Below are 26506 nucleotides of genomic sequence, written 5' to 3' on the forward strand. Positions count from 1 at the left end.
ATGGACTGGCTGCCAGATGCAGACACACAGTGGGTGACAACACTGCTGCTAATTGCTGAGCAGTAGCTTAGGGTTGTCACCCTGAAACAGGAAGTGCAGTGACTGGCAGGATCTCCAGGTAACAAAGTTATCAACTGACTTATAAATAAATGTGTATAATAAAGCTGTACAGAATGGAGAAACTGACACACATTCCTTTATTCCCCAGCCATGAGGTGACACACGCGGTCTCCTCCCCTTCCTCTCTCTATCACAGCCATCGGAGACCATCCAGCCCCCAAGATGGCGCCTGAGAGCGCCGAGTAACCTGACCTGGCCGGAAGGGGCGGAGCTGCGCGCTGAGTCCTCCCACGTGCTATATCCGGTCCATGCGCCTGTGCTCAGTCTCTTATACCGCGTGGAGGGGAGAGGAGGAAAGATGGCGGAGGGAGAAGGTGGGTGTGCGGGCCGCGTGTCTCCTCTATGGTTCTCTATGTGTGTGAACCTTCCTCACCTCTCATCTGTGTTCTTCCGCAGGATCCAAGAAGAAGTCCAAGAAGCGGAGGAGCCACACAGCCGAGGAGATCGCTGTAAGAGGACTGGGGGGGGTCCCCTGTGTGTCTGTATGGTGGGGGGGAGGGGGAGACCTGTATGGGTGAATATAGTTGCACAGTGTAGTAGGTGTGTATATAATGGGGGAGGGGAATTGTAGATCACAGAAAACTTTTTTTTTTTTTTTTAGATTAAAAATCCCATTAAATTCTGCAGTTTTCCTGATTTTTAGTTTCATTGGTGGGTGGTAAACCCAGGCTTTTAGTGCCAGAGCCCTTCCCCCGCTACCCCTGGCTGCAGCTGGGGGCGCACACATGCCATGCTTGCTGCAGTAAGAACTGTGCCCCCTGTTGCATGTGGTGGGGATAGCAGCCCATTAAAGTGACTGGGACCCCATTACAAGCAGCCATGTGCAGTGCATGTGGTTGCAAAGCACTAGTGTGGGGCTGAAGGGGTTAAAGTGGGCTTTGCTGAAGTGATGAACTTCCAGTTAAATGTTCTCTGAACAGTGATCCAAACACAGATCGCTCTTCAGAGAGCTCCACACATGTGAATGACTTGCAGGCAGCGTTTTGGCGGGCGTTGGCTGCCTCCGAGCCCAAGCAGCGTATGTCTATGTGGTGACTGTGGCATTTAAAGGGTTAAATCAGACGGTGAAGAGGCCACATCATCAGGTTTCCGACACCTCTGAATAGCACATGGGTGTGGATCACTTTTCCCTGCCACATGTCTGAGCTCTCAGGACTCGTTCATGCTTGTGGTTGAGGGGCAGTAAAACCCCATGGTTGGCGCTGCACTTCTATTGCCATGTTTATATGGGGGGGGGGGGGTGTACTTATGCAGCAGCTGTGAATATTATTCGCCTGCCGAAAGCAACCTCTTGGGACTGAAAGGAGGCGTTCTGCAAGGGTGTGCGATGCATGCAGTTGTGGCACGTTAGTGCAGGGATTGAGGGGTTAAAGCAAGAGGATACTCGCCAGCGGTTCGCTGTTCAGAGAGCACCACATGTACAGACTAAGTAGTTGAACCGCAGTCTTACTGCCCAACATCTCAGGTGGTCTTAGCACTACCTGAATACCTGTAAACCTCTTCACAGCTTTCTTTTGAAACTCAATCCATATTGCAGACAGGAGAGGGGGCAGGGTAGTGCAGCAATCGGAGGGGGCAACATAGAGGGTGGATGTGAGGAGGGGTGCAGTGTACAGCATTGGGCTATCAGGAGAAGGAGTCACCGTGCAGGTTGAAGGGCGGGGGGTGGCCGCAATGTAGTGGATTGGGCAGACAGAAGGGCCATGGGGTGGGAAAGGGCAGGATATAGGGCAAGTTTTGGGTTGGGGTGCAATGTAGGGGAGTGGGCAGACAGGCGAAGGGCCATAGGGTGAGGAAAGGGCAGGCTATAGGGCGAGGGGTGCAATGTAGGGGAGTGGGCAGACAGGAGAAGGGCAATAGGGTGAGGAAAGGGCAGGATATAGGGCGAGGGGTGCAATGTAGGGGAGTGGGCAGACAGGAGAAGGGCCATAGGGTGAGGAAAGGGCAGGCTATAGGGTGAGGGGTGCAATGTAGGGGAGTGGGCAGACAGGAGAAGGGCCTTTGGGTGGAAAAGAGTAGGATATAGGGCAAGTTGGGGGGTGGCAGTAGTCTAGGAGTGCGCTGACGGGCCCTGAAGTGAGGAAAGGGCAGGCTAGAGGGCAAGTGGGAGAAGGGGAGTGGGCAGGAGGGCCATGGTGCAGAGTAGTGTGCCTATGTGAGAAGGGGCGCAATGTAGGAGAATGGGCAGACAGAAGGGCAATGGGGTGAGAAAGGGCAGCATATAGGGCAAGTTGGGGGAAGGGTGTAATGTAGGGATGTAGGCAGAAAGGAGAAGGGCCATGGGATGAGCAAAGGGCAGGATAGAGGGCAAGTGGGAGAAGGGGAATGGGCAGGCAGGAGGGCCATGGTGCAGAGTAGTGTGCCTATGTGAGAAGGGGCGCAATGTAGGAGAATGGGGTGAGAAAGGGCAGCATATAGGGCAAGTTGGGGGAAGGGTGTAATGTAGGGGTGTAGGCAGAAAGGAGAAGGGCCATGGGATGAGGAAAGGGCAGGATAGAGGGCAAGTGGGCAAGCAGAAGGGCCATGGTGCAAGGTAGTGTGCCTGTGTGAGGAGGGCTGCAATGTAGGAGAGTGGACAGACAGGATATAGGGCAAGTTGTGGGGGGGGGGGGGGCGACAATGTAGGGGAGTGGGCAGACAGAAGGGCCATGGGGTGAAGAAAGGGCAGGATAGAAGGCAAGTGGGAGGAGGGGAGTGGGCAGACGGGAGAAGGGCCATGGTGTAGAGTAGTGCGCCTATGTGAGGAGGGGCGCAATGTACAAGAGTGAGCAGACAGAAGGGCCATAGAGTGGGGAAGGGCAGGTGGGAGGAGGGACGCAATGTAGGGGAGTGGGCACTCAGGAGAAGGGCTGTGATGCATGGTAGTGTGCCTATGTGAGGATGGGTGCAATTTAGGAGTGGGCTGGTGGTAGGTGGGGCGCATTGTAGGGGAATGGGCAGACAGAAGGGCCACTGTGCAGGGTATGTTGCTGATGGCTGGATTGGTACGATAGTGGGCTGATGAGAGCAGGGTAGTGTGCCAATGGGGAGGCAGAAAAGAGGTGCATGGTAGTGTGCAGAATGGAGCAGAACATCAGGGATGAGGGGGCAGGGTAGTGTGCCAGTGAGGGGGAAGTGCAGGATAGTGGGCAGATGGGTGCAATGCAGGGTAGTGGGAGAAGGGGTAGGGACAAATTTGTGCCCAAGCAGGAGAAGGGGTCGGGGACAGTTGATCAGTCGGACTAGAGAAGAGGCACACAGGAGATGGACGTTCAAAGCAACTTTGTTCATAAAGGATTCAAAACCGCATTGTCCAGCTAAGAAGATATTGAATTCTCACGTCTGCTGCTGCACACAATGCTGAAGTTAAGGGAAGTGTTGGCTGCAGAATCCAGCACTTGCAGAAGTGTCTGATTGCTTGTAGTGCGCTGGGTGCTGCGCTGTAATCTGCCATCCCCCGCACTCACTCACTGTCCTGTAGTAACAACCCCCAGCATTGTACCAGGACAGACAGAAATAAGAATGTTGAATTATTCTGGGTCTTCTGCTGCCACTTTCTCTTCACTTCACCAGACTGGCAGTGTGCGCAACCGGAGGTGAGCGTTCAATTTCTTCAGTTGTTTGGAATGTTTAAATTTAGTGAGTCACTTTTGTTCATGGAGTGTGCTACTTACACCCGAAATATATTTATGGGAGTACACGGGACATGTGCAGTATACGTGCTTCCGCTCTTCCCCTCGCACTTGTCCACAATTCATAGCTGTCATAATGTCAGCTGGGAGTTGGCTGTGTATTGGTGGTTGTTGTCATAAAGAGTGACAGTGTTTATAAACATTCATTGGAAGACAGATGCAAAGTAACAATTTGTTTTGTATCAGTCTCATTCATCAGCAGATTAAAGGGATGATCTTCTCTGCAGACTGTGTATATCCATTAAAGTAACCCAAGTAGAGGTTTTTAATTTAAAATGTATCCCATAGTTTAACCCAATCAGCCCTGTTTAACACTCAGTCTACCCTAATTAACTGCTCATTTTCTGTTTTTTTTTTTTCTTTAACCACTTAAGGACCGCAATACCTATATATGCGTGACGGCTGTAAAGTGGTTTACTGAGGTTTTGGCCATATAGACTTGTGTCGCTCCTATTAGAACAGTTCTGTAGCGGTCAATGGAGCGCGACTTGTCAGGCTGATAAGTCGCGCTAGTGTGAATGGGCTCTAAACCAACCCTTCACACCCATAAAGAGGACCGGTCAGCCCTTATTTCTATTACACATTTCTTGTGATGGGAATAAAAAAAATTTTTTTTTTTACACTGGTCTCTTATTTTTATTTTTTTTATTCCTATCACAAGAAACGTGTAATAGAAATAAGGGATGACAGGTCCTCTTTATGGGTGTGAAGGGTTGGTTTAACATTGGTTTTTAATATTTATTTATTACTTATTTTTTTTGTATTACTTTAGTCCTATCACAAAAAAGTAAACATCCTTGTGACAGGAATAAGGAATGACCAGTCCTCAATATTTTTATTTTATTTTTTTACACTGGTCTTTTAATATTGAGGATCGGTCATCCCTTAGGCTCCGTCCACATCTAGGCGTTTTGGGGAGTTTTTCTGCTCTAGGATCAGCTCTCAAAACGCCCAACAAGACAAATCCTATTCATTTCAATGGCCCCTGTTCACATCTGAGCGTTTTGACGCTGTGAGCAAAACGCCCAACGCTCAAAAAAGTACATGAGCTTCTTTTTGGGCAGATTACAGGCGTTTTCCATTGGTCTCTATTCAATCTAAAAACGCCTGTAAATCGCGGTAAAAAATGTGAATGTGTGCCTTATGTAGCCTTATTTCTATCACAAGGATGTTTACATTTATTTGTAATCTGCATAAAAGTGATTTAAAAAAAAAAGGAATAATAAAGGAACAGTAAAAATAACAAATATTTTAAAGCACCTCAATGCTGGTATGTAAAAGTGAACGCTTATGTAGGCTATACACTCATACGTAAATGGTGTTCGCACCAAACGTGAGGTATCGATGTGAACGGTATTGCGAGAGCAATAATTCTAATACCAGGCCTCCTATGCAACTCTAAACTGATCAAAACAAAAATAATTTAAAGCGTCCCCTATTGAGGTTTTTAGTTATCTGTTTGTCACAATTCCACGAGCTTGCGCCATTTTGAAATGTGACCTGTTGGGTACCTATTTACTCGGTATAACATCTTGAATATTTTGCAAAAAATTTGGTGTGTGTGTGTGTTGCAAATACCGTGTGACACAAATTGTGCAAGGATCGCCATTTTATTCGCGGCTCCCTGCTAAAAATGTTTAAGGGTTCGGAGTAATTTTCTAGCACAAAATATATATATAGTCAGACAAGGCTTGGCCGTAAAGTGGTTAACTATTTAAACCCCTCCCCCCGCTCCCTTTTTCATGACTTTGTCCTGCAGTGGTGGCCGGGTTTCATTCTACAAACAGTCCCTTTTTATAAGGATAGAGGAGGTGTGGGAGATGTTCGCTTCCCAGGCTTTTACAGCAGAATGTGTGCAAATATCTCCATAGGCAGGATACTTTTCTTTTTATAGTGTTTTTTTTTTTTTTCTCTTCCCTTCTAATATATTAACTTTCTTTTCAGGATATACAGCATGAGGAAAGCTTTTTAATTAAACCAGAGTCCAAAATAGCCCAGCTGGACACATCTCAGTGGCCGCTCTTACTCAAGGTCTGTATAAGGTCTGTCTGAAATTGTTACTTCATTTTTACTGTTTTGTTAAATAGCCTCTTACTAAGGTCTGGAACTTTCTGATTCCTTGCCGCAATCAACCAGGTTAGACCGTTTTCACCAGGAGGTGATTGAAGAATTGGGGGTTGATTTTACTAAAGGCAAATAGATTGTGCACTCTGCCTGGCAGTCGCTCCAGAGCTCAGTAAATGAGCGAAAACTCTGCTGACTTCCATCATCCAATCATGCATTTTGTGTCCTTTGCAAAGGTTTACCTCTACTAAGGTCTGGAGCAGCTGCACTTTGTAGTGCAGTCATTTTGCCTTTACTAATTCCACCCCCATAGTTTTATCTGGTGGCCATAGGGCAATGAGAATATAAAACGAGGTCTTAAGGAAAAGTGTACATAAAATCGCTCTTTTTTTTCCAAACTTAATATTACATGACTTGGTAATCCTGTAAAAATACTCCAAAAAAACTAATTGCCAAAAACAAGACGATTTTTTTTTTTTTTTTTCCTCCATACCCCAGGTACGTAGGGCAGGGGTCTCCAAATTCTATAAACAAAGGACCAGTTAACTGTCCAGACTTTAGTGGGGACAGTGCCCCAGCCGTTGGGTGGCTGGCGGGAGGGGACAGTGCCCCAGCCGTTGGGTGGCTGGCGGGAGCAGATATAGTGACTGCAGGCTCTTTGGGGGGGGGGAGCAGATATAGTGACTGCAGGCTCTTTGGGGGGTGGGGGGAGCAGATATAGTGACTGCAGGCTCTTTGGGGGGGGGGGGGAGCAGATATAGTGACCGCAGGCTCTTTGGGGGGGGGGGGGGAGCAGATATAGTGACCGCAGGCTCTTTGGGGGGGGGGGCGAGCAGATATAGTGACTGCAGGCTCTTTGGGGGGGGGGGCGAGCAGATATAGTGACTGCAGGCTCTTTGGGGGGGGGGGAGCAGATATAGTGACTGCAGGCTCTTTGGGGGGGGGGGGAGCAGATATAGTGACTGCAGGCTCTTTGGGGGGGGGGGGAGCAGATATAGTGACTGCAGGCTCTTTGGGGGGGGGGGGAGCAGATATAGTGACTGCAGGCTCTTTGGGGGGGGAGCAGATATAGTGACTGCAGGCTCTTTGGGGGGGAGCAGATATAGTGACTGCAGGCTCTTTGGGGGGGGGGGCAGATATAGTGACTGCAGGCTCTTTGGGGGGGCGGGGAGCAAATATAGTGTCTGCAGGCTCTTTGGGGGGGGGGAGCAGATATAGTGACTGCGGGCTCTTTGGGGGGGGGGGGGGCAGATATAGTGACTGCGGGCTCTTTGGGGGGGGCATATATAGTGTCTGCGGGCTCTTTGGGGGGGGGGGAGCAGATATAGTGACTGCGGGCTCTTTGGGGGGGGGGGAGCAGATATAGTGTCTGCAGGCTCTTTGGGGGGGGGAGCAGATAGTGTCTGCAGGCTCTTTGGGGGGGGGGGGGCATATATAGTGTCTGCAGGCTCTTTGGGGGGGGGAGCAGATATAGTGTCTGCAGGCTCTTTGGGGGGGGAAACAGATAGTGTCTGCAGGCTCTTTGGGGGGGCATATATAGTGTCTGCAGGCTCTTTGGGGGGGGCATATATAGTGTCTGCAGGCTCTTTGGGGGGGGGGGCATATATAGTGTCTGCAGGCTCTTTGGGGGGGGGGAAGCAGATATAGTGTCTGCAGGCTCTTTGGGGGGGGGGAGCAGATATAGTGTCTGCAGGCTCTTTGGGGTTTGGTAATACTTTGAGCAAAATGTTCTAGATTATAGGATCTAGACTTCTATATATTCAAACAGTGGGCGGCCATTTGCACTAAATCAGCCCAGTCTCAAAAGCCATGATCTGCTCTTCATTGCCTGTCTTGTAATGGATCCCCATGACAGTTCTATCCTGGTAGTATTGTGTAATGTTTGCGGTCTATCTGGGTTAATAACTGCTTCTCTCTGGTCTTCAGAATTTTGACAAGCTGAATGTTCGGACGACGCACTACACTCCTATTCCATCCGGATCCAACCCCCTGAAAAGAGACATTACTGAGTATATTAAGTAAGTGTTGAGGTATGTGAGGGGTCTTGTGGGGGGTTTACCTGGAGGGGGGTTTTCTCTCCACCTCCTAATTCTGGTATAGATTATAAAATGCCCCAGGGGGGGTCACAGGGTGCCTATGACAAGCATGTTAAGGAATTATTGGCTGCATGCCTGCTTTGACTGATCCTCCAGACAGGTTAACAGTCCCAGAACATGGCACAACAAGCCCTATATATATATATATTCCTATCCTCATGGGTTCTTTAAAAGCCCCGACCTCTCTTGCAGCTGTAAATCAGTCGGACAGCAATGCAGTTGTAAAAGCTGGTCTTTAAAGCAGGGATCCTCAAACTACGGAACTACACATCCCACGAGGCATTGTAAAACTCTGACATTCACAGACATGGCTAGGCATGATGGGTATTGTAGTTCTTGAACAACTGGATGGCCATATTTTGAAGACCCCCTGCTTTAAAGCAGCTATGTCCAAACTACAGCCCTCCAGCTGTTCAGGAACTACAATTCCCATGTCAGAGATTTACAATGCCTCATGGAAATTGTAGTTCCTGTACAGCTGGAGGGCTGTAGTTTGAAGACCCCCTGCTTTAAAGTGATACTGAATTGTCTTGTGTTTATTTTTATTAAAGTTACAGTAAAACCTTGGATTGAGACGGCTTTGTAAGACCAAGCCAAAAAAAAAATATTAAAGCTTTTTACATAACAGGTCTGCACACGTTCTTATAATTGCATACAAAAAATATATACAGAAGACGATGCATTGAGAAGCATGATGCCACACGGGTTCAAATCTGCAAGAGCCCTAGGTATTTTAAATATGGCAAAGAGCCTGCTTTTGAAGAATAGATTACGCAACGTGTATAATCACATATGACCAAAAATGCTTACAATAGACAAGATTAGCAAAAATTATATCTTTACAAGAAAAAAAACATCTAGTGGTTCTTAATTTAAAATGAAGTTAAAGTCCTGCACATCTCAAACCATACAGAATGGCCAGGTATCAGGCATAATGCTGATTTCTCGTATAGGCAGGTTCCTTGCCCCAAGGGGACAGTTGCATTAAAGATTACAGCCAAGAAATGTGAACACCCTAGCCTTAAAGTGGAGCTTTACCCATAACTTGGTATAAAAAGGTTCTATTTACCCCCCCCCCCCCCCAAAAAAAATTGCGTTTGAAGGACCGCTGCGCAAATACCACGTGACAAAAAAATAATGCAACGACCTCCATTTTATTCTCGAGTCTTTGCTAAAAAAAAATGAATGTATAGGATTGGGGGTTCTATGTAATCTTTCTAGCAAAAAAATACTGATTTTAAATGCATCAGAAATAGGCTTGGTCCTTGCGTAGATAAATCTATCACTTGGTATTCACCTTGGGTTCCATTACTGTTCAGAACAGGATTCATAAACCTTGACAAACCAGCCAATCCATCGTCCCACGAGGTTGTAGCATGGATCCGTAGAATTCTACGCGTGGAGAAAACCGGTCACAGTGGAACGTTGGACCCGAAGGTGACGGGCTGTTTAATTGTTTGCATCGACCGCGCAACTCGGCTTGTCAAATCGCAGCAGAGTGCAGGTGAGGTGGTGTTTTTTTTTTTTCTGCTAAGGTGATTCAGACACTGCAGCTCTGTAGGATTGTGTGTGTGAATATTCACAGTAGAAGCCAATCGGTGGGTGCGGTGCATTTGATGTCCTCCGGCACCCACCGATCGTCATTGAGACACTGAACGGGGATCTGTCTATGCACACAAAACAGATCTCCGTTTTGCTGGAGGTGGATGGGGAGGGACTGTTTGTTTTCCTGCAAAGCAAGGTCTAGAACAGTGATGGGGAACCTTGGCACCCCAGATGTTTTGGAACTACATTTCCCATGATGCTAATGCACTCTGCAATGTAGGGGAGCATCATGGGAAATGTAGTTCCAAAACATCTGGGGTGCCAAGGTTCCCCATCACTGTGCTAGAATCTCTCTTCCCCCCCTAGAAAAGCAGCACATACAGTACACAAGCACTGGCTAGGTCCATATTTATTCCTTTGATAGCACTAGATGTTTTACCCCTTCCCAGCTAGTGTAGTTAGTACAGTGACTACGAATATTTTTAGCACTGTATTAGTGTCAGTGTCAAATCCAATATTGCAGTCCCACTAGAAGTCCCTGATTATTTCTAGTATAATAAAAAAAAAAATTCCATAAATATTTTCAATTGTTTGTAGCCCAAAATAACGTTAGCGCACTGGTAATTTTCTTCTTCTTTTTTTTTTTTTTTTTTTTTTTTTTTTTTTTTTTTTTTTTAACCAAAGACTTGGAAGCAAAATGCATGCTGGCCTAAAATGTTTTTTAGATTTTTATCTATTTTTTACATGTTTTATAAAAGTTGTTTTGTCAGTCCTCTGTTTATGCCACAAAAAATAAAAACACAGGTGATCAAATAACACCAAAAGAAATCTCTATGGGGGGGGGGGGGACACATTTTATTTGGCATCCATGCAAATTGCATGGCTGCACAATTGCCCAAAAGCAATGCAGTGCCGTATTGCAAAAATTGGCCTGGTCATAAATGGAGGGGGGGGGGGTAAATCTTTTAAAGGTCATGTGGTTACCTCTCCCTTTCTGATTCCTAGGCAAAGAATATGTTGGTATTGTGCGACTTCACAATGCTCTGGAGAGCGAGCAGCAGCTTTCACGGGTAAGAAGTTTGACCTTTTCTATGATGTATTTTCTCGGGATGCACCGAAATTATCGGCCGAATTTTCGGCCGAAAATGAGCCTCTCATTTCAGCCGATAATGGGTTAACATTGCCGAAAATCAATATGGCCGCTGTGGGGAAGGAGGAGGGCGCAGGGCAGGTTTTAAAAGTCCTGCCTCTGGCCGGCCGTCCGCCTCTTAATGACGTCCCTACTACGATCTGTGCATTATGAATGGACATACCAGGGGGGGGGGCGGGGCGAGCGGCCGCTATAGATCTATGTGAATTATCCCTGTCAGCTCAGCACGTCTGTGTGTGAATGAGAACAGAACTGAGCTGACACCGGGCGGGCGGAGCGGCCGCTATTAGCTGTAACTATGTGAGCGCTTCACTTCCCTGACAGGCATGTATCTCCGCTGACAAGGAAGTGAAGCTCTCGCATAGTTACAGCTAATAGCGGCCGCTCCAACCGCCCCCAAACCCCCCCCCCCCCCCCCCCAGTGTCAGCTCAGTTCTGTTTTCTGTTCTCATTCACACACAGACGTGCTGAGCTGACAGTGGAGGATCACATTAGTTCTATCTATAGCGGTCGCTCGCCCCGCGCCCCCTCCCCCACCCCACCCCCCCCCCCCCCCCGCCTGGTATGTCCATTCATAATGCACAGATCGTAGTAGGGACGTCATTGAGAGGCGGTGCCGCCGGCCAGAGGCGGGACTTTTGAATGCAGGACACCCGAGAAGGGGGACGCTGAGGCGGTGGGGGTGGGGGGGGGAGCTGAGGCAGCTTACCAAGGATATTAGTATTATGCAGCATGAGGGGGTTAATGTATTGTCACTGCTGGTCACTCATCTATTAATGACCGACCAGTGGCAGGTAATTAACCCTTTTGTGCTGCATTAGTGCAACCAGTATCAGTGTTAATTAACACTGGTTGCACGGATACTGGTTGCACTAATGCAGCACAAAGGGGTTAATTAACTGCCACTGGTCGGTCACTAATAGATGAGTGACCTGCAGTGACAATACATTAACCCCTCATGCTTCATAATACAAATACCATTGGTAATTTAACCTCTTGCCAACCCATCACAGTACATATACTGTGACGGGGTGGCAGTGACAGGTGTACGTCGCTGCCTGTTTTTGGTGTATGCCCCTGTTCTATCCATTTTAAAAAAATTTTGGGGAAAAAGTAATTTTTGGTTTTCGGCCAAGGGCATCCTGTATTTTCGGTTCCGGCCCAAAATGTTCATTTCAGTGCATCCCTAGTATTTTCATGGCTGTTTTTAAGCCTCCAGTACACATGACACAGTTTATCCATTCTCTGAGTCTATGGCTTTCTCTGAACCCGGAACCGGGTGCGCTCTTCACTCTGGAACTTGTTGCATTGCGTTTTGCAGTGTGACGGGGACCATGGTGAGCAAAAGAGCAGGAGAATATGGCCTGTGGTCAAGAAGAGTTTAACTGTCTGATAAAGCTGGGGATGTAGAATGAATATTAACGGAATGTTTTTTTTTTTTTTTTTTAATTGGTCTTTTTTTGTCCCATTTTTCTGCAGGCTCTGGAGACCCTCACTGGTGCCCTCTTTCAGCGACCTCCGCTAATAGCCGCTGTAAAAAGACAGCTGCGAGTGAGAACAATTTACGAGAGCAAACTGGTGGAATATGATCCAGAGCGCCGACTAGGTAAGTGATCAGGAAACAAATGGGAGCATACTGGTTGCAGCATCTGCTAGTTTGTTGGAAGAGCCCCCTTACCTTGCCAGCCCTCCTAAAATTCTTCTACCTCCATTTTAAATGCCAGAGCATTGGCTGGTATCAGGAAACTTGGAAGGATCGGTGACAACTTGCTCAGGCTGTGGAGTTTAAGTTGCTAGTCTTGAGCATTGTCACATGCTCCCTCATACTTGACATGCATAGGCATCAAAGGAGTGCTGGCCGTGTACAGGTTTATCACTTTGCCCTAAATGGGGCTCTTTACCCACTTTGATATCGGGCACTTTCACCCCCTTTCCTGCCCAAGCCATATTTCAGCCTTTGGCGCTGTCGCACTTTGACAATTTTGCGGTCATGCAACACTGTACCAATATGAAATTTGGTAATTTTTTTTTTATCGCTCAAATATTTCTCAATTAGTGGTATTTATCACCGCTGGGCTTTAATATTTGCTAAACAAATGAAGACCAAAAATGTTGAATGTTTTTAGTTTTATATTTAGACTAAAGTGCGGCCGGGGGGGTTGCTTCACTGATACACTTAAATGGCGAGCATTTTGCTCTTTATGCTTTGAAAAAAGTGTGCAAGCTTTGATACATGAAGCCAAATGATGTAGTTTTTAGATTTCATGAACTTGTGATGTTGACTATCATCTATCACCCAATAACTGATGGCTTTAATTGCTAAGAATCCTGATTTTTAACCCAGCCCCTTGTGAAAACCTTGCTCTATTTTCCTCCTTTTTATATTCCCAAGGTATATTCTGGGTAAGCTGTGAAGCTGGAACATACATCCGTACTCTCTGCGTCCACATGGGCCTTCTGCTCGGGGTTGGAGGACAGATGCAGGAACTGCGCAGAGTTCGATCGGGGGTTATGGGAGAGAAGGTAAGCGGCTACATCTGACATTTATTCACCCCAAAAGCGTTGAGTTCAGCTGCAGGCTTCTCCCTGTGGCTGATAGTTAGCTTTGGGACAGGAACAAGCTTGCAGGACTTTAGGCCAAATTTTGGTCTTGCCTGGAGCTGACACAACCGATTATTTATTTATTTATTTATTTTTTTTTTTGTTAATCAGATTTGAAGTTTTTAATATATTTTATTTTTCATTTGTATTTTCATTTGTTGTATTTTCATTTTTATTAATAATAATGAATAATACTACAAATGAATATTATTACTTTTCATTTGTATTATTCATTTGTAGTATTTTTCATTTGTATTTTTTCGTTTATTATTACAAATGAAGAAGAATAATAATACAAATGAATAATAATAATATTATTGATTTTTCATTTGTAGTAGAATTATTCATTTTTATTTTATTCATTTTTCATTTGTATTTTTATTTGTATTTTTTCTAATATATAGGATAACCTTGTCACAATGCACGACGTGTTGGATGCTCAGTGGCAATACGACAACAATAAAGATGAAACCTACCTTCGTAGGGTTATCTTTCCACTGGAAAAGCTGCTGGTATCCCATAAAAGACTGGTTATGAAGGACAGTGCGGTAAGCTGTTATCGGACATTAGAAGATTGGTATCAAATGGATTATTTTTTTTTTTCTATTCATGTTAGTTTTCTGTTTTAATACAGGTTAATGCTATATGCTACGGGGCAAAGATCATGCTGCCTGGACTTCTGAGATATGAAGATGGCATAGAAATCAATCAGGATATCGTCGTGGTAACAACCAAAGGAGAGGCAGTCTGCATTGGTAAGGTGAATATATTAGAGGGGAGATTTACTAAAACTGGTGCAGCTGTGCATAGTAACCCAATTGGCTTCCACATTTTTTATTGTCAAAGCTTAACGGAACAAGCTGGTTACTATGCACAGTTGCACAGGTTTAACAAATCTTCCTAGGTGTGGAATATACCATATGGCCAAATATTTTTAGACACCTTACCTTTAACTTTGAAGTTGGGACATCCTTTTCCAAAACCATAGGTATTAATATGGATTTGTCACCCTCTGCCCCCCTCCCTTGTGATTATCTCTGCCTCCACCCACTCTACTGCAAAGGCTTTCCATAAGATTTTGGAGGGGGTGTGGAAATGTTTGTGCTCATGCATGTGAGGTCAGTTACTGATGAAGACCTGGCTCACAATTGGGCATTTCAGCTGTGCCACAGCTTTTCTATAGGGTTAAGGTCAGGCCACTGAACTGGTCAAACTGGGGTTGATTTACTAAAACTAAAGCCCCGTACACATGTACCGATTGTCGGCCGTAAATATTCGGCCGATTGTAGGCTTGTTAGTATAATGCTTCCGACAGCGCATTTTCGGCCAAACGGAATCTGTCATGCAGACTCTAAAATTTTTGTTGGCCAACACCAGAACTGTTGATTGTTCGCCAGTCAGTACAGAATTCAGCCAACAGACAGCCGATTAGCAAGACTGGGCATGCTCAGAGAAGAAAAAACACACAGAAAGTTAACCATCACATGACATCACTTCTGCAGTCGGCTGTTGTTGGCCGACAAAATTCATGTGCAGTCTTATGCAGTTTTCAGCCGACAGGACAGCACCGGACAAAAGACGGCCGATCGTTCGGGACATGTGTACGGGGCTTTAGAATACAAAAAAAGATACTCCCTATGGCTCGTGAATCACCAAGAAATTCTAGAAAGAGTAACCCTATACGCTTAGGAGTTTTATCAATCTAGATGACTCTATGCTGCTACCTGATTGGTAATAATGAAATTGGGTATAGATAGTATGATCATGTATATCAAAATTTCAGTAGCCCAATGATGGCGTGGTAACCCCTAGCCACCAAAACGATGCTTATTAGTATCTTGGGGACACGTCTTAATACAAAATAAATGGCTGTATAGAGTAACGTAAAACCATAAATTATAAACAGTCCATCTGCTCAAGCATAAAAATCAATGTAGTTTTCATCCAGGGAGCGGTAACATTTGTGATCTTAAAGGGGTCACCCCCCCCCCCCCCCCCCCACTCTCCTCCACCACCATGCGGGGGAAAGTAGCTGGATAGGGAACTAACCAGATAGCAGTGCCTCCCCACTCTCGTGGATCAGGCGTGAACTGAAGAAATTCCTCCTGCACTGCTCAGCCAATGTCTTCAGCACACTCTCTCTCTCCAATTTTTCATCTGTTCGGGTTTGCCATAGTTCAGCCTTGATGGGCACCTCCGTGGCATTTGTCGCTGCAGGGCCACAGGAGTTTCCATGTTGCTTTGAGTCTGGCAACTGCAGGAACTTGGCGTATCGTTTTCTCTGGCTTTTTGCAGGTATTTGGAGGAAGGCCTTAACATCAAGCCATGTGCTGTCAGCGCTACTGAAATTTTGATATATATGATCATACGATCTATACCTAATTACATTTATTACTAAAACTGGAGAGTGCAAAATCTGGTGCAGCTCTGTATAGAAACCAATCCTGCTTGTGTGTCTTGGTTCACACTAGCGCGGCTTCAAAGTTTCCTCGACTTTGAAGCTGCGCCCCACACATCGCAGTTTGCATACGACTTCTTTAACAGAAGTCAATGCAGGTTGCTCTGAAGTTGCCCCCAAGTAATGCAGGAACCTTTCAAAGTCTGAGCGACTCGAGTCGCTCCGATTAGAACAGTTCCATTGAATGGGGCGTAACTTGTCAGGGGAGTGTCGCCTGACGGGTCCCCAGTGTGAACTGGGCATGTGTGTTCGATTCTGTGTTTGGATTTATCTTTTTTTGAACAAGCTGTTGGCTTCCTTGCACAGCTGAATCTAATTTAGAGCTTTCCAATTCAGTAAATCAACTCCCATGTCTTTATGGGGCCTGACTTGGTGCACAGCAGTGCTAGAACAGGAAAGGTTTTCCCCTAAACCAGTGGTCCTCAACCCTGGCCTACAGGGCCCACTAACAGGCCAGGTTTGCAAGATAACTGAAATACATCCCAGGTGATCTCATTTGCTGCTCAGTGATTGCAGTATTCTAGTCTGCATCTCCCCAAGGAATACTTAAAATCTGGCCTGTTAGTGGGCTTGAGGACCACTGCCCTAAACTGTTTCCAAAAAGTTGCAAGCACACAATTGTGTAAGATGTCTTTTGTATGCTTACAGCATTATTAGAGGGGTTGTCTACAAACGTTTGGCCATACTGTGTGTATTGCATTTGTTTTTGTGAAATGATGACAAAGTTTATCCATTCTCTGAGCCTGCAGACATACTTGCATCGTTCTTTTATTCCGTTTTGGGATTTCAGAACCCTTCTTCCTATTGGCATATGTGCTGCGTTCTGCAGTATATTGTGCCCACGGGTAAGATTGGACAAGACGTCTGAAGTGGTAAAGATGAAATAAACTATCTGATCACAATGCTGAAGACTATATATATATATATATATATATATATATATATATATATATATATATATATATATATATATATATATATATATATATATATATATATATATATATATATATATATATATATATATATATATATATATATATATTTTTAACTTTCATTTTTTTTTTTTTTTCTTTCCCTTAATGGAATACAGCTACTGCCCTTATGACGACTGCAGTGATTTCTACGTGTGACCATGGTATTGTAGCAAAAATTAAACGCGTGATTATGGAGAGGGACATCTATCCACGCAAGTGGGGCCTGGGTCCGAAGGTGAGACTAAACCTTTTGCAATTCGGGGTGGTGTATAATGTGATTAACTCCTTCCTGCCAACCGTTGGTGTATATGCGGCCTCTCAGGGGATGGGCCTCAAAGGCAAGAGGCCTATATATGCGCACTTAAAGATTAACAGCTGTCGAGAGCAGTTAACGGAAAGCTCCTGATCTCTACTGGCGATCGGGAACCATTCAAATGACAGCCAATCACGGTGGTCACAGGAATCGGATACCACACACCACCTCAAGGCATCTGATATGCATTAAAGGGCCTAGAGGTGGTGCCGGCGCCAAGGGGTTAATATTGACAAAAATGTTCTAGAGCAGCTTGTTGGGTATACCAATAGCAGTTTGAGCCAAATGATGTAGATTTAGATCCGTGAATCTTGGATAGTGACGACTCTTCATCTATCACCCTATAACTGATGGCTCTTGCAGAAATGACCTAGCTTTTTGTAGACGGCAGCAATTCATAGAGGAAGCCACAAGTGCATGGATAAGAAATTAATTCATCATTTGATTTATTCCTAGGCAAGTCAGAAGAAGATGATGATTCAGAAAGGTCTTCTGGACAAACATGGCAAAGCCAATGAAAATACTCCAAATCAATGGCGGGAAGGATATGTTGATTACAGGTAATGGTGGTCATTGAGTATTTGCCCAGCAGTGTTGTGAACGGTGATTTTTACCAATCCGGACAAAGTTGCAGACCCACTTGGCTCTCCTCTGTTGCAGCCGCTGCAAACTTATTTGGGTAGAAGGGAGCATATAAGTGCCTCCTGTGTTTAGCAGCTGATTGCCAGGTGTAGCAGAGTAGCAGTATGATCCACGATATCTCCACTGGTAGTCAGACACAGCATACAATAATCCTGGTAGCGTATGATATTCCCAACCCTCCAATAACCAGACGACACATAGCTTGGAGGTCAAACACTGGAATGCCTTGTTTATTGAAACCACAAGGGATCTACACTCTGCCAAAACCCCTCCCTCTTCGAGACATTCCACACACAAAGCTGAACATCCCATAATAACCTTACTCTGCCAGACAGAAACAATAGAAGGCAGGTATTTAACAATAACAAACCCCCACCCATCTCCTGAGGGACACTGCTCAGACATATGATAGTCCCAAGTGAGAGTTCTCACTCTCTCCACACAAACCACACTACAAACACTTGATTCTTAAAGGTATACACATGCAATAAACATAATGCATACACGCAGGACAATATCCAGTGGCTGTGTTTGCCACACCAGGCACAAACATTGTTGCATGAATAGTGCAGCAGCTGCAATGAAGGAAAGGAAGTATAATTTGGGGGTGGGTGAGTTAAATCTTTGCAGCCCCAATTGGGTGGCTGGTGCTTAGGGAGAAGTTTATTAACAAAAAAATTAACGTATTTAAATGTCTTGTTGCAGTGCCAAGCCGAAACAGGAAGAAACTCCTACACCTGCTAAGGTATGTGTCAGTGATTTTGCAGACTTGTCTCTCTGCAGGAAGTTATCCCCCTCTCACCTGCTTGTGGTATTATGGGGGAGTCATCCTGCAATATAAACTTGCTGCTGCCTATTGTGCAGGGGGGGCAGTGTGCTTCCTCTGTCAGGCTGTAGCTCACATAATTGACGGAGTGTGTATTATGTTTAGTCTTTACTTAAAATGAATGAATTTTGAGCTGTGCATGGCCCTGCAAGCACCATCCAGTTGAACAAATGTATTTAAAAATCATCTAAGGCCCCTGGGTTGGCTGACCTTGGGGCCCCTGGGTTGGCTGACCTTGGGGCCCCTGGGTTGGCTGACCTTGGGGGCCCCTGGGTTGGCTGACCTTGGGGCCCCTGGGTTAGGCTGACCTTGGGGGGGCCCCTGGGTTAGGCTGACCTTGGGGGGGGCCCCTGGGTTAGGCTGACCTTGGGGGGGGCCCCTGGGTTAGGCTGACCTTGGGGGGGGCCCCTGGGTTAGGCTGACCTTGGGGGGGGCCCCTGGGTTAGGCTGACCTTGGGGGGGCCCCTGGGTTAGGCTGACCTTGGGGGGGGCCCCTGGGTTAGGCTGACCTTGGGGGGGGGGGGGGCCCTGGGTTAGGCTGACCTTGGGGGGGGGGGGGGGCCCTGGGTTAGGCTGACCTTGGGGGGGGGGGGCCCTGGGTTAGGCTGACCTTGGGGGGGGGGGGGGGCCCTGGGTTAGGCTGACCTTGGGGGGGCCCCCGGTCGTTCCACCAGTAGTGCATGCATATCGTAGTGTCCAACAATCTGACATCTAGATTGTTAGGCTGGCCATACACTATACAATTTTCTTATTCAATTTCCTTTAGATTTACCTTAAACTATGTAGTGCAAGGGCCTGCCTGATTGCATACAAATTGAAAGTGTTTAGGTTTGACCCTACATTACATGGTTTTGGTAAATCTAAAGGAAAGTTGAACAAGAAAATTGTATAGTGTATGGCCAGCCTTAGTAGTGAAGAAGTGGTGGAATACCTGTGCAGTGTAGATTTGGGTGTAGCAAGGTGTCCGCTGCCAAATTGTGATTACAGGCTTGCCGCGCCTGAGTGAGGGTATCCAAAAAGATGCAATTCGGCGCCTTAAGACTGTAAAGCTTCCTTCACACAAACAAATTTTTGTCAGCTTTTTATTGCATGCTAGTCTAATGGGAAGTGAAGAGGTTACTTTCATACAAATATTCTCGTATGACCGAATTCATCTTCAGAAGTGATGTCATGGGTTGAATTGTTTTGTATGTATTTAGTTTCTGAGCATGCCTAGTCTTGCTCTTACGATTTTTTTTTTTCAGACAAACTATACTAATCTAAAATTGGACATTGTGTTCACGTACGATAAAAAATTTCATGGAATGCACATTCAGTTTTTGTTTGGAAATTCATAATCAGCTGTTGCAAGCACTACACTAACGATCCGAAAATCGGTCCATCGTTCATCGGGCAAATTTTTTACTAAAGATTTTCTTGTACGGGCCTTTAGTTTGGCGCTGAGCAGTGCAGGGGTGTACCAAGATGGCCGTTGCTACCTTCTGACTGCAGACTTTCAAAATTAAATGTCACGGGTTTCAAAATGCTTTATAAAAGCGTAAATCCCCACTTTATTACTAGGAGTCTAAAATTAGAGCTGGATGTAACAAGATGTCTGCTGTCTTCTGACTGCAGATGTTCTGTTAGATTAGCAAACCTGTAGTGGTGAAACGCATGCGCAGTAAGGGCTCTTTCACACGGGCGGTCCAATCAGATCAGCCTGTCAGTTTTTTTAAGGATCTGATCGGATGCCCCATTCAGCCCTATGGAGCAGCAGATGTCAGCGGTGACATGTCCGCTGACACCCGCTGCCATCCGCATCCGATCCTGTCTGTGAAATCCGAACGGATGGAAACCCTATTTTCCATCCGTCCTGGGGATCGGATGAGAGCGGACAGGTGGTCCGCTCTCATCCGATTCCCCATAGAGAGCAGCGGGGGGCTGTGACACCTCCCTCTCCGCACTGCAAGCGGAGACGGAGCTGGCTCATCGGGGATCGCGGATCGATCCCCGCTGAGCAACACGGATCCGCCTACGGAGGCGGGCCGTGTGAAAGAGCCCTAAGTAGTTTAGGCCAGTAAGCTTGCCGGAATGTTGGCTGTTCTGATAGAACTCCGGATTAGTGCCATGCAGTGGAGATTTCTCTATCCATGCTGTGGTGATCCAATAGTTTTCGATCGTTGTGTGGTAGTCTGTTTTAGATTCTTTTCGTGTGTCCTTGGTTATAGGACTTTGTCGGGTCGCTTTAATGGGATAAAACTAATACTGTAGACCCAATAAATGTTTTGTTTTTTATTTAAAAAAAAAAAAAGTATGGCTAAAACAAAATGTTGCCTCTTGCAGAGAAAGCATGCAAGTGAATCGGACAGCGATGCAGCAACTCCAAAGCCTACCAAAAAGAAAAAGGTAAGTTGTATATGTCTGTGAGAGTATGTATATATGTCCAAAAAAAGTGTGTGTGTATATAAAAAAATTTTGACTTGCTTCTTGACTAAACTGGTTTGGGTGTCCTTAGTTTGTATATGTATGTGTGGCCTTATGCACTTTCCCCGATATATTGGCATTGGCCCCCGAGGTTGCCGATTTTTCCGGCAAGTGCTTGTACCGGAGCGATCCCTGCAGCTAGAGGCATCACCCCGGTACCGGCGACAATAGCCGACGGTCGGCTGTCTTGTAATGACAACCAATGCGGCTGTGAAGCCACTCGGCTGTCTTTACAAGGAGCGGCAGGGGGCCGCCCTCCGTGGCTCGCCCCGGTCTCCCATCACACTGGGAGACCCGGGCAACCAGCTTGCATGGCCGCCGAAGACTCGATCAAAGCCGCATTTGGCTCTGTTCTGGTCTCCGTAAAAACCCGGAAGTGATGTCATGACACCACTTCCGGGTACTCAAGGCCAAATTCAAAAAGACAGCATTCAAAACAGCCAAACTTGGCATTTGTGAATGCTTTTAAGTGGAGGAGGGGTTTGGGGTCTTGGACGTCCCAGATCCCTCCACAAGAGTACCTGTCAAGTAAAAAAAATAGAAGAATTTTTTAATGTAAAAATATCAGCAGATACCGATATATGCGAAGTATCGGTTCGGCATCGAAAAACCTATATCACTCGATCACTAGTCACAATGTTCCAATTCTTTGTGTTTAATTATATGCCAAAATGCAGTTTTTCCTGGTAGTGGTATGTATGGTGGTGATGCAATTCCTTTTTTAAAAATTTCCCTCCTGTGCACTTGGGTTGAAGAATAATTTGTGTAATGCGTAACGTTACCCAGTTTGGTAAACTAAAATATTGTACAGGGTTGGGACCCTTAACTCCATGAATCATGTCTTGTCTTCCAGAAAAAGCAGGCAGAGGAAGCGGTAGCTGAAGAGGAAGCCGTAGCCGAGGAGGAAGTGAAGGTAAAAAGAATCCTGAAACGTTTTAGGCCCTTTTTATACTTGTACGACCTGAAAGTCTTGCAACTTTGCCGGCCGCGACATGAAGCAATGGTGTGTAATCTTGGTCTATGGACCTCAAGTCGCTATGGACCTCAAGTCGCATCAGTCAGATGGGGGACTACTTTGAAGTTGTAACGACTTGAAGTCGCACAGATGTAAATGGTACTCGTTGGCAATTTTGCAATCACACTAGTGTGCAAGGAGCCTTACCGATGGAAAATTACAGCTGTGAAGTTGCAGCTCAGAGGAGTCTGTGTACACTTGATAAAAACCTACAGCTTATATTCAACTTCTTTTTATTAGGACCCTTTCACATTTGTGCAACTTTTCTTGCAACTTGGGACTGCAAAGTTGCATGACAAGTTGTACTCTGATTTCCAATGAGTACCATTCATATCTGTGTCCCTTGTTGGTAATAGGACTACTCTTGCTGGTAATTTCTTTATTGCACTCGGGGCCAGTTCACCCCAGATGCAGCCCAATTTGGGCTTCATTTATTTTATTTTTTGATGGAACTTTAATCAAAAACCCATCCGGAATGAGCTGGATTTTTTTTTTTGTGATCGGGCCCTAGTGTACTGTCTTGGTAGATGGCTTAGACTTGTACAGTTGCTGGGAAGAGTAATGCTACACATTAAACTGTTCGCCTTACCGTTAAAGAAAAAATTGTACTTATCTGCTCTGTGCAATGGTTTTTGGCTAAACCAGCCCTGATCCTCCTGCTGCTCAGGTCCCCAAATTTTTGCTCCTACCAAACTCCCACCAGGTCCCAAATGTTGCTTCTGGTTCCCCCTGCCAAATGTCCACTGTAGCAAACCACTAATTATGGCGGCACTGGTGCGGGCTCACTCCTGAGCCAGCTCTGGCCAGGGACAGAGCACGACTTGGCCTCACCCCCCTCATTGGCTCCAGCTGCTGTCTCTGGGCCTTTAAGAAGGGAGAGAGCCTCTGCTGTCATGCACAGCACTGGATCGAGATTGGGCCCAGATAAGTACAAGTGGGGGCTGGAAGGGGAACTGTACTCAAGCTGCTTTACATTAAAGTAGAAGTTCTGACAACCTAACACTAAACCTGTTCTGCCACAAACCTAATCTATCTAACCCTGTAAACCAAAAAAATTGCTAGGCTTGCCTACTTTGCAGCCAGGCCCAGGATCGACTGTCAGCGGCAGCTTCAGTGTGGAGGCGGGTGCAGGAGAGGCAGCTGACAACAGAAGCCCCATAGTAACTCTATGGGTGATGTCCCTTACCATTAATTTCATGGCCGTTGTCTGTCCTCTCTTGCACACACAGCCTCCGTCGCTGGAGACTGGACCGGATTGGCTGCAGAATAGTCAAGTACAGCGATTTTTGCATTACAGGGTTAGAATGTGGCAGAGCAGGTTTAGTTTTTGCCTGGACTTAACTTTAATGCAGGGAATGCATTGGGGTCCTTTCCCATGTGCTTTCCTCCCGGCGGACTCTGTCTTGCTCAGTGGGGGGTGAGATTGATTTTTTTTTTCCTCCCCCCCCCCCCCCCCCCCCCCACCCGACTTGAGCAGGGGGATGACTGGTCCATCTCTGCTCACTGTGCTAAGATGGACCTGTCAGATCCCTGCTCTCTATGGGAGATCAGATGAAAACGGACTGCCTGTCCGTTTTTTTTTTTTTTTTTTTTTTTTTTTTTTTTTTTTTTTTCCATCCGATCCTCCAGATGGATGGAAAGTAGGGTTTTTATCCGTCTAGATTTCATGGACAGGATCGGATAGCAGCAGGTGTCAGCGGAAATGTCAACGCTGACATCTGCTGCCCCATAGAGGTGCATGGAGCATCCGATCAGGTCTGCCTGAAAAACTTGACAGGCGGACCTGATCAAAAAAACCTGTGGACCTTAAGGCTGCATTCACACTTGAGCGTAGCGTTTTTACCGCGATTTTCAGGCGTTTTTGGAGGCAGGCATTGACATCTATCAAACGCTGGTAATCAGCCCAAAAAGAAGCTCCTGTAGCTGAAAAAAGTACAGGTGTTTTGCTTCAGGCATTAAAACGCTCGGATGTAAACGGGCCATTTAAATGAATGGGGTTTTAGTGCCGGTTCTCACTAGCGCGACTTGTCAGGTGACTTGTCAGCCTGACAAGTCGCGCTCCCTTTGCGATCCATTGACCGCTAATGGGAGCAACACAAGTCGCTCTGATTTGGAGAAAGGGTCCTGTACTACTTCGGGGCGACTTGTATAGACTTCCATTATGTGAAGTCCCTGCAAGTCACTCAGAAGTCGTGGTGCTTGGCAATGCACAAGTTGTGCAGAGTTGTGTCATCTTGGTGTGAACCGACTCACTTGTTGGGCGTTTTGGAATTTTTTTTTTTTTTTTGAGTTGAAGAAACGCTCAAACGCCAAGGTGTGAATGGAGCCTCAAGGTAAAAAAAACTTCGGCCTTTAGAACCTCCTATGATTACCCACCTGTATCCTTGATAGAAGTATGAACATTGGATTTGGTTTGCTTGGAACTGGATTTGTCTACCTGCAGTAATGGAAGTAAACAGGGCTGTAGTGGTTTTGGTTACCAGTAGGTTCTAAAATAGGCCACATTTACAAATTGTTTATCTTCCAGGAGGAGCCGGAGGGTGGTGATGAATGCGCCGTTGTAAAAAAGAAAAAGAAGAAAAAGCACCAAGAAGCACAAGAGGAACAAGTGTTATCAGAAGACTCTTCAAAGGTATTACTGGGACGTTCTATGGTGCTTGGGATAAAAAAAAAGCTCAATGATACTTAAAGCGGCTTTCCACTCATTTTTAAGACGTTGGATTACATAGATGCAAGGTATGTAATCCCCTTTAAAACGACTTTTACCAATGGAAACTTTTTTTTTTTTTTTTTGCTAGTAAATGCCTTATTTTCTTGTTTATTCCTCATCTCCTCACTTCCGGGTCCGATCGGCCATGACGTCATTTGGTGATTCGCAGTGTGTGCTGGGATGTATTCCATGCTAGAAATCTCGCAGTATTACCCAGGAGCTGAGCTGTACTGAGCCATGACCTGCCCCGCCTCCTCTCAGTGAGTTGTACTGTATGCATTGTATTCAGCCCGTGCTCTGCCCCGCCTCCTCTCAGTGAGGATATAATGCTTTCAGTCCTTGCTCACTGAGGAGGCGGGGCAGAGCACGGGCTGAATACAATGCATACAGTACAACTCACTGAGAGGAGGCGGGGCAGAGCACGGGCTGAATACAATGCATACAGTACAACTCACTGAGAGGAGGCGGGGCAGAGCACGGGCTGAATACAATGCATACAGTACAACTCACTGAGAGGAGGCGGGGCAGAGCACGGGCTGAATACAATGCATACAGTACAACTCACTGAGAGGAGGCGGGGCAGAGCACGGGCTGAATACAATGCATACAGTACAACTCACTGAGAGGAGGCGGGGCAGAGCACGGGCTGAATACAATGCATACAGTACAACTCACTGAGAGGAGGCGGGGCAGAGCACGGGCTGAATACAATGCATACAGTACAACTCACTGAGAGGAGGCGGGGCAGGTCACGGCTCAGTACAGCTCAGCTCCTGGGTAATACTGCAAGTTTTCTAGAATGGAATACATCCCAGCACACACTGCAAATCGCCGAATAACGTCATCGCCGATCGGAGGAGAGGAGGAATAAACAAGAAAATAAGGTATTCACTAGCAAAAAAAGTTTCCTTTGGTAAGTCGTTTTAAAGGGGATTACATACATCTAAAGTTACGAAAATGGGTGGAACTCCATTTTAATGAGCTATTAATGGAGCGGGGCTTTTGGGTATATGGGTGGTGGCTGGGGGTCAGGTCCTCTATGGGCTACTGCTCAGGCCTAAGCTGCCCATTGTTAGTCAATGTTGGCCTCCGAGCTTAACCAGGGTAGACTTTCGGAAAGCACTGTTCCTTCCCCCCCCCCTGAATGTTTGTGACGGGGCCTCTTAAAATCTTAGGAATTTTGTGATCCTAATGTGCGTATCTGCTTCCTTTTTTTTAATAGGTAAGCAAAAGTGCAAAGAAGAAAAAGAAGAAACACAGAGAAGAAGACTAATCGGACTTTATAACTTGAGTTCACATTTGTGGACGGCATCTCCAGGTCCTGTATTACAAGGCCTTGATAAAATACTCATTGTCCTGTTTTAAGGATTGTACAGTCCCCCTCTTGCCCCCTATAATTTTTTTTTTTTTTTTCATTTATGATTGCGATTTACAATGAGCTCCTTTTTACTTTTGCCCATGTTGTACCATGGAAGTCCACCTGCAATGGTTTTCTTGCATCTTTTAGTAAAAATGACTAAAGTTTAAAATGTTTTTGGTCTTATTTCTTATGGTTGCACAATTTCGTTATTCTTGTGTATAATGGCATTGCTGCTACACCACCTGGACCTGCAATTTACACTCACGGCCACTTCATTTGGTACACCTTGCTAGTTCCAGGGTTGGGCCCCCTTTAGCCATCAAAACTGCCTTCATTCTTTGTGGCATAAATTCAACAAGGTGTTGGAAACATTCCTCAGATTTTGATCCATAGTGACATGGCATCACACAGTTGCTGCAGATTTGTTGGCTGCAAATCCATGATGCCAACCTTCCAATCCACATCCCCAAAGGTGCTCTATTGGATGAGATGTGG

At 46.0% G+C, this 26506-nt stretch overlaps 2 protein-coding genes across 2 annotated transcripts in view; both read left to right on the top strand.

Annotated features, from left to right (window-relative positions):
• Positions 1–349, top strand: part of CENPI (centromere protein I) — a 114391-nt gene extending 114042 nt beyond the window's left edge. Inside the window, exon 21 of the mRNA XM_082262855.1 lies at positions 257–349. The gene's annotated coding sequence lies outside the window, so the exon portion shown is untranslated. The remainder of the gene's footprint in view (positions 1–256) is intronic.
• Positions 334–26180, top strand: DKC1 (dyskerin pseudouridine synthase 1). Its single transcript, XM_082264250.1, has 17 exons — positions 334–434; positions 517–569; positions 5736–5822; positions 7782–7873; positions 9271–9455; positions 10502–10566; positions 12126–12252; positions 13039–13169; positions 13652–13795; positions 13882–14002; positions 16799–16917; positions 17452–17555; positions 18343–18448; positions 20786–20848; positions 21780–21933; positions 24428–24573; positions 25874–26180. Exons 1-17 carry the CDS (start codon positions 419–421, stop codon positions 25922–25924), a joined length of 1764 nt encoding a protein of 587 aa, XP_082120376.1. The 5' UTR covers positions 334–418; the 3' UTR covers positions 25925–26180.
• The last annotated feature ends 326 nt before the right edge of the window (positions 26181–26506 follow it).

The sequence above is a fragment of the Pelophylax lessonae genome (assembly GCF_965119305.1).
Source record: "Pelophylax lessonae genome assembly, chromosome: 7".
Lineage (NCBI taxonomy): Eukaryota > Metazoa > Chordata > Amphibia > Anura > Ranidae > Pelophylax > Pelophylax lessonae.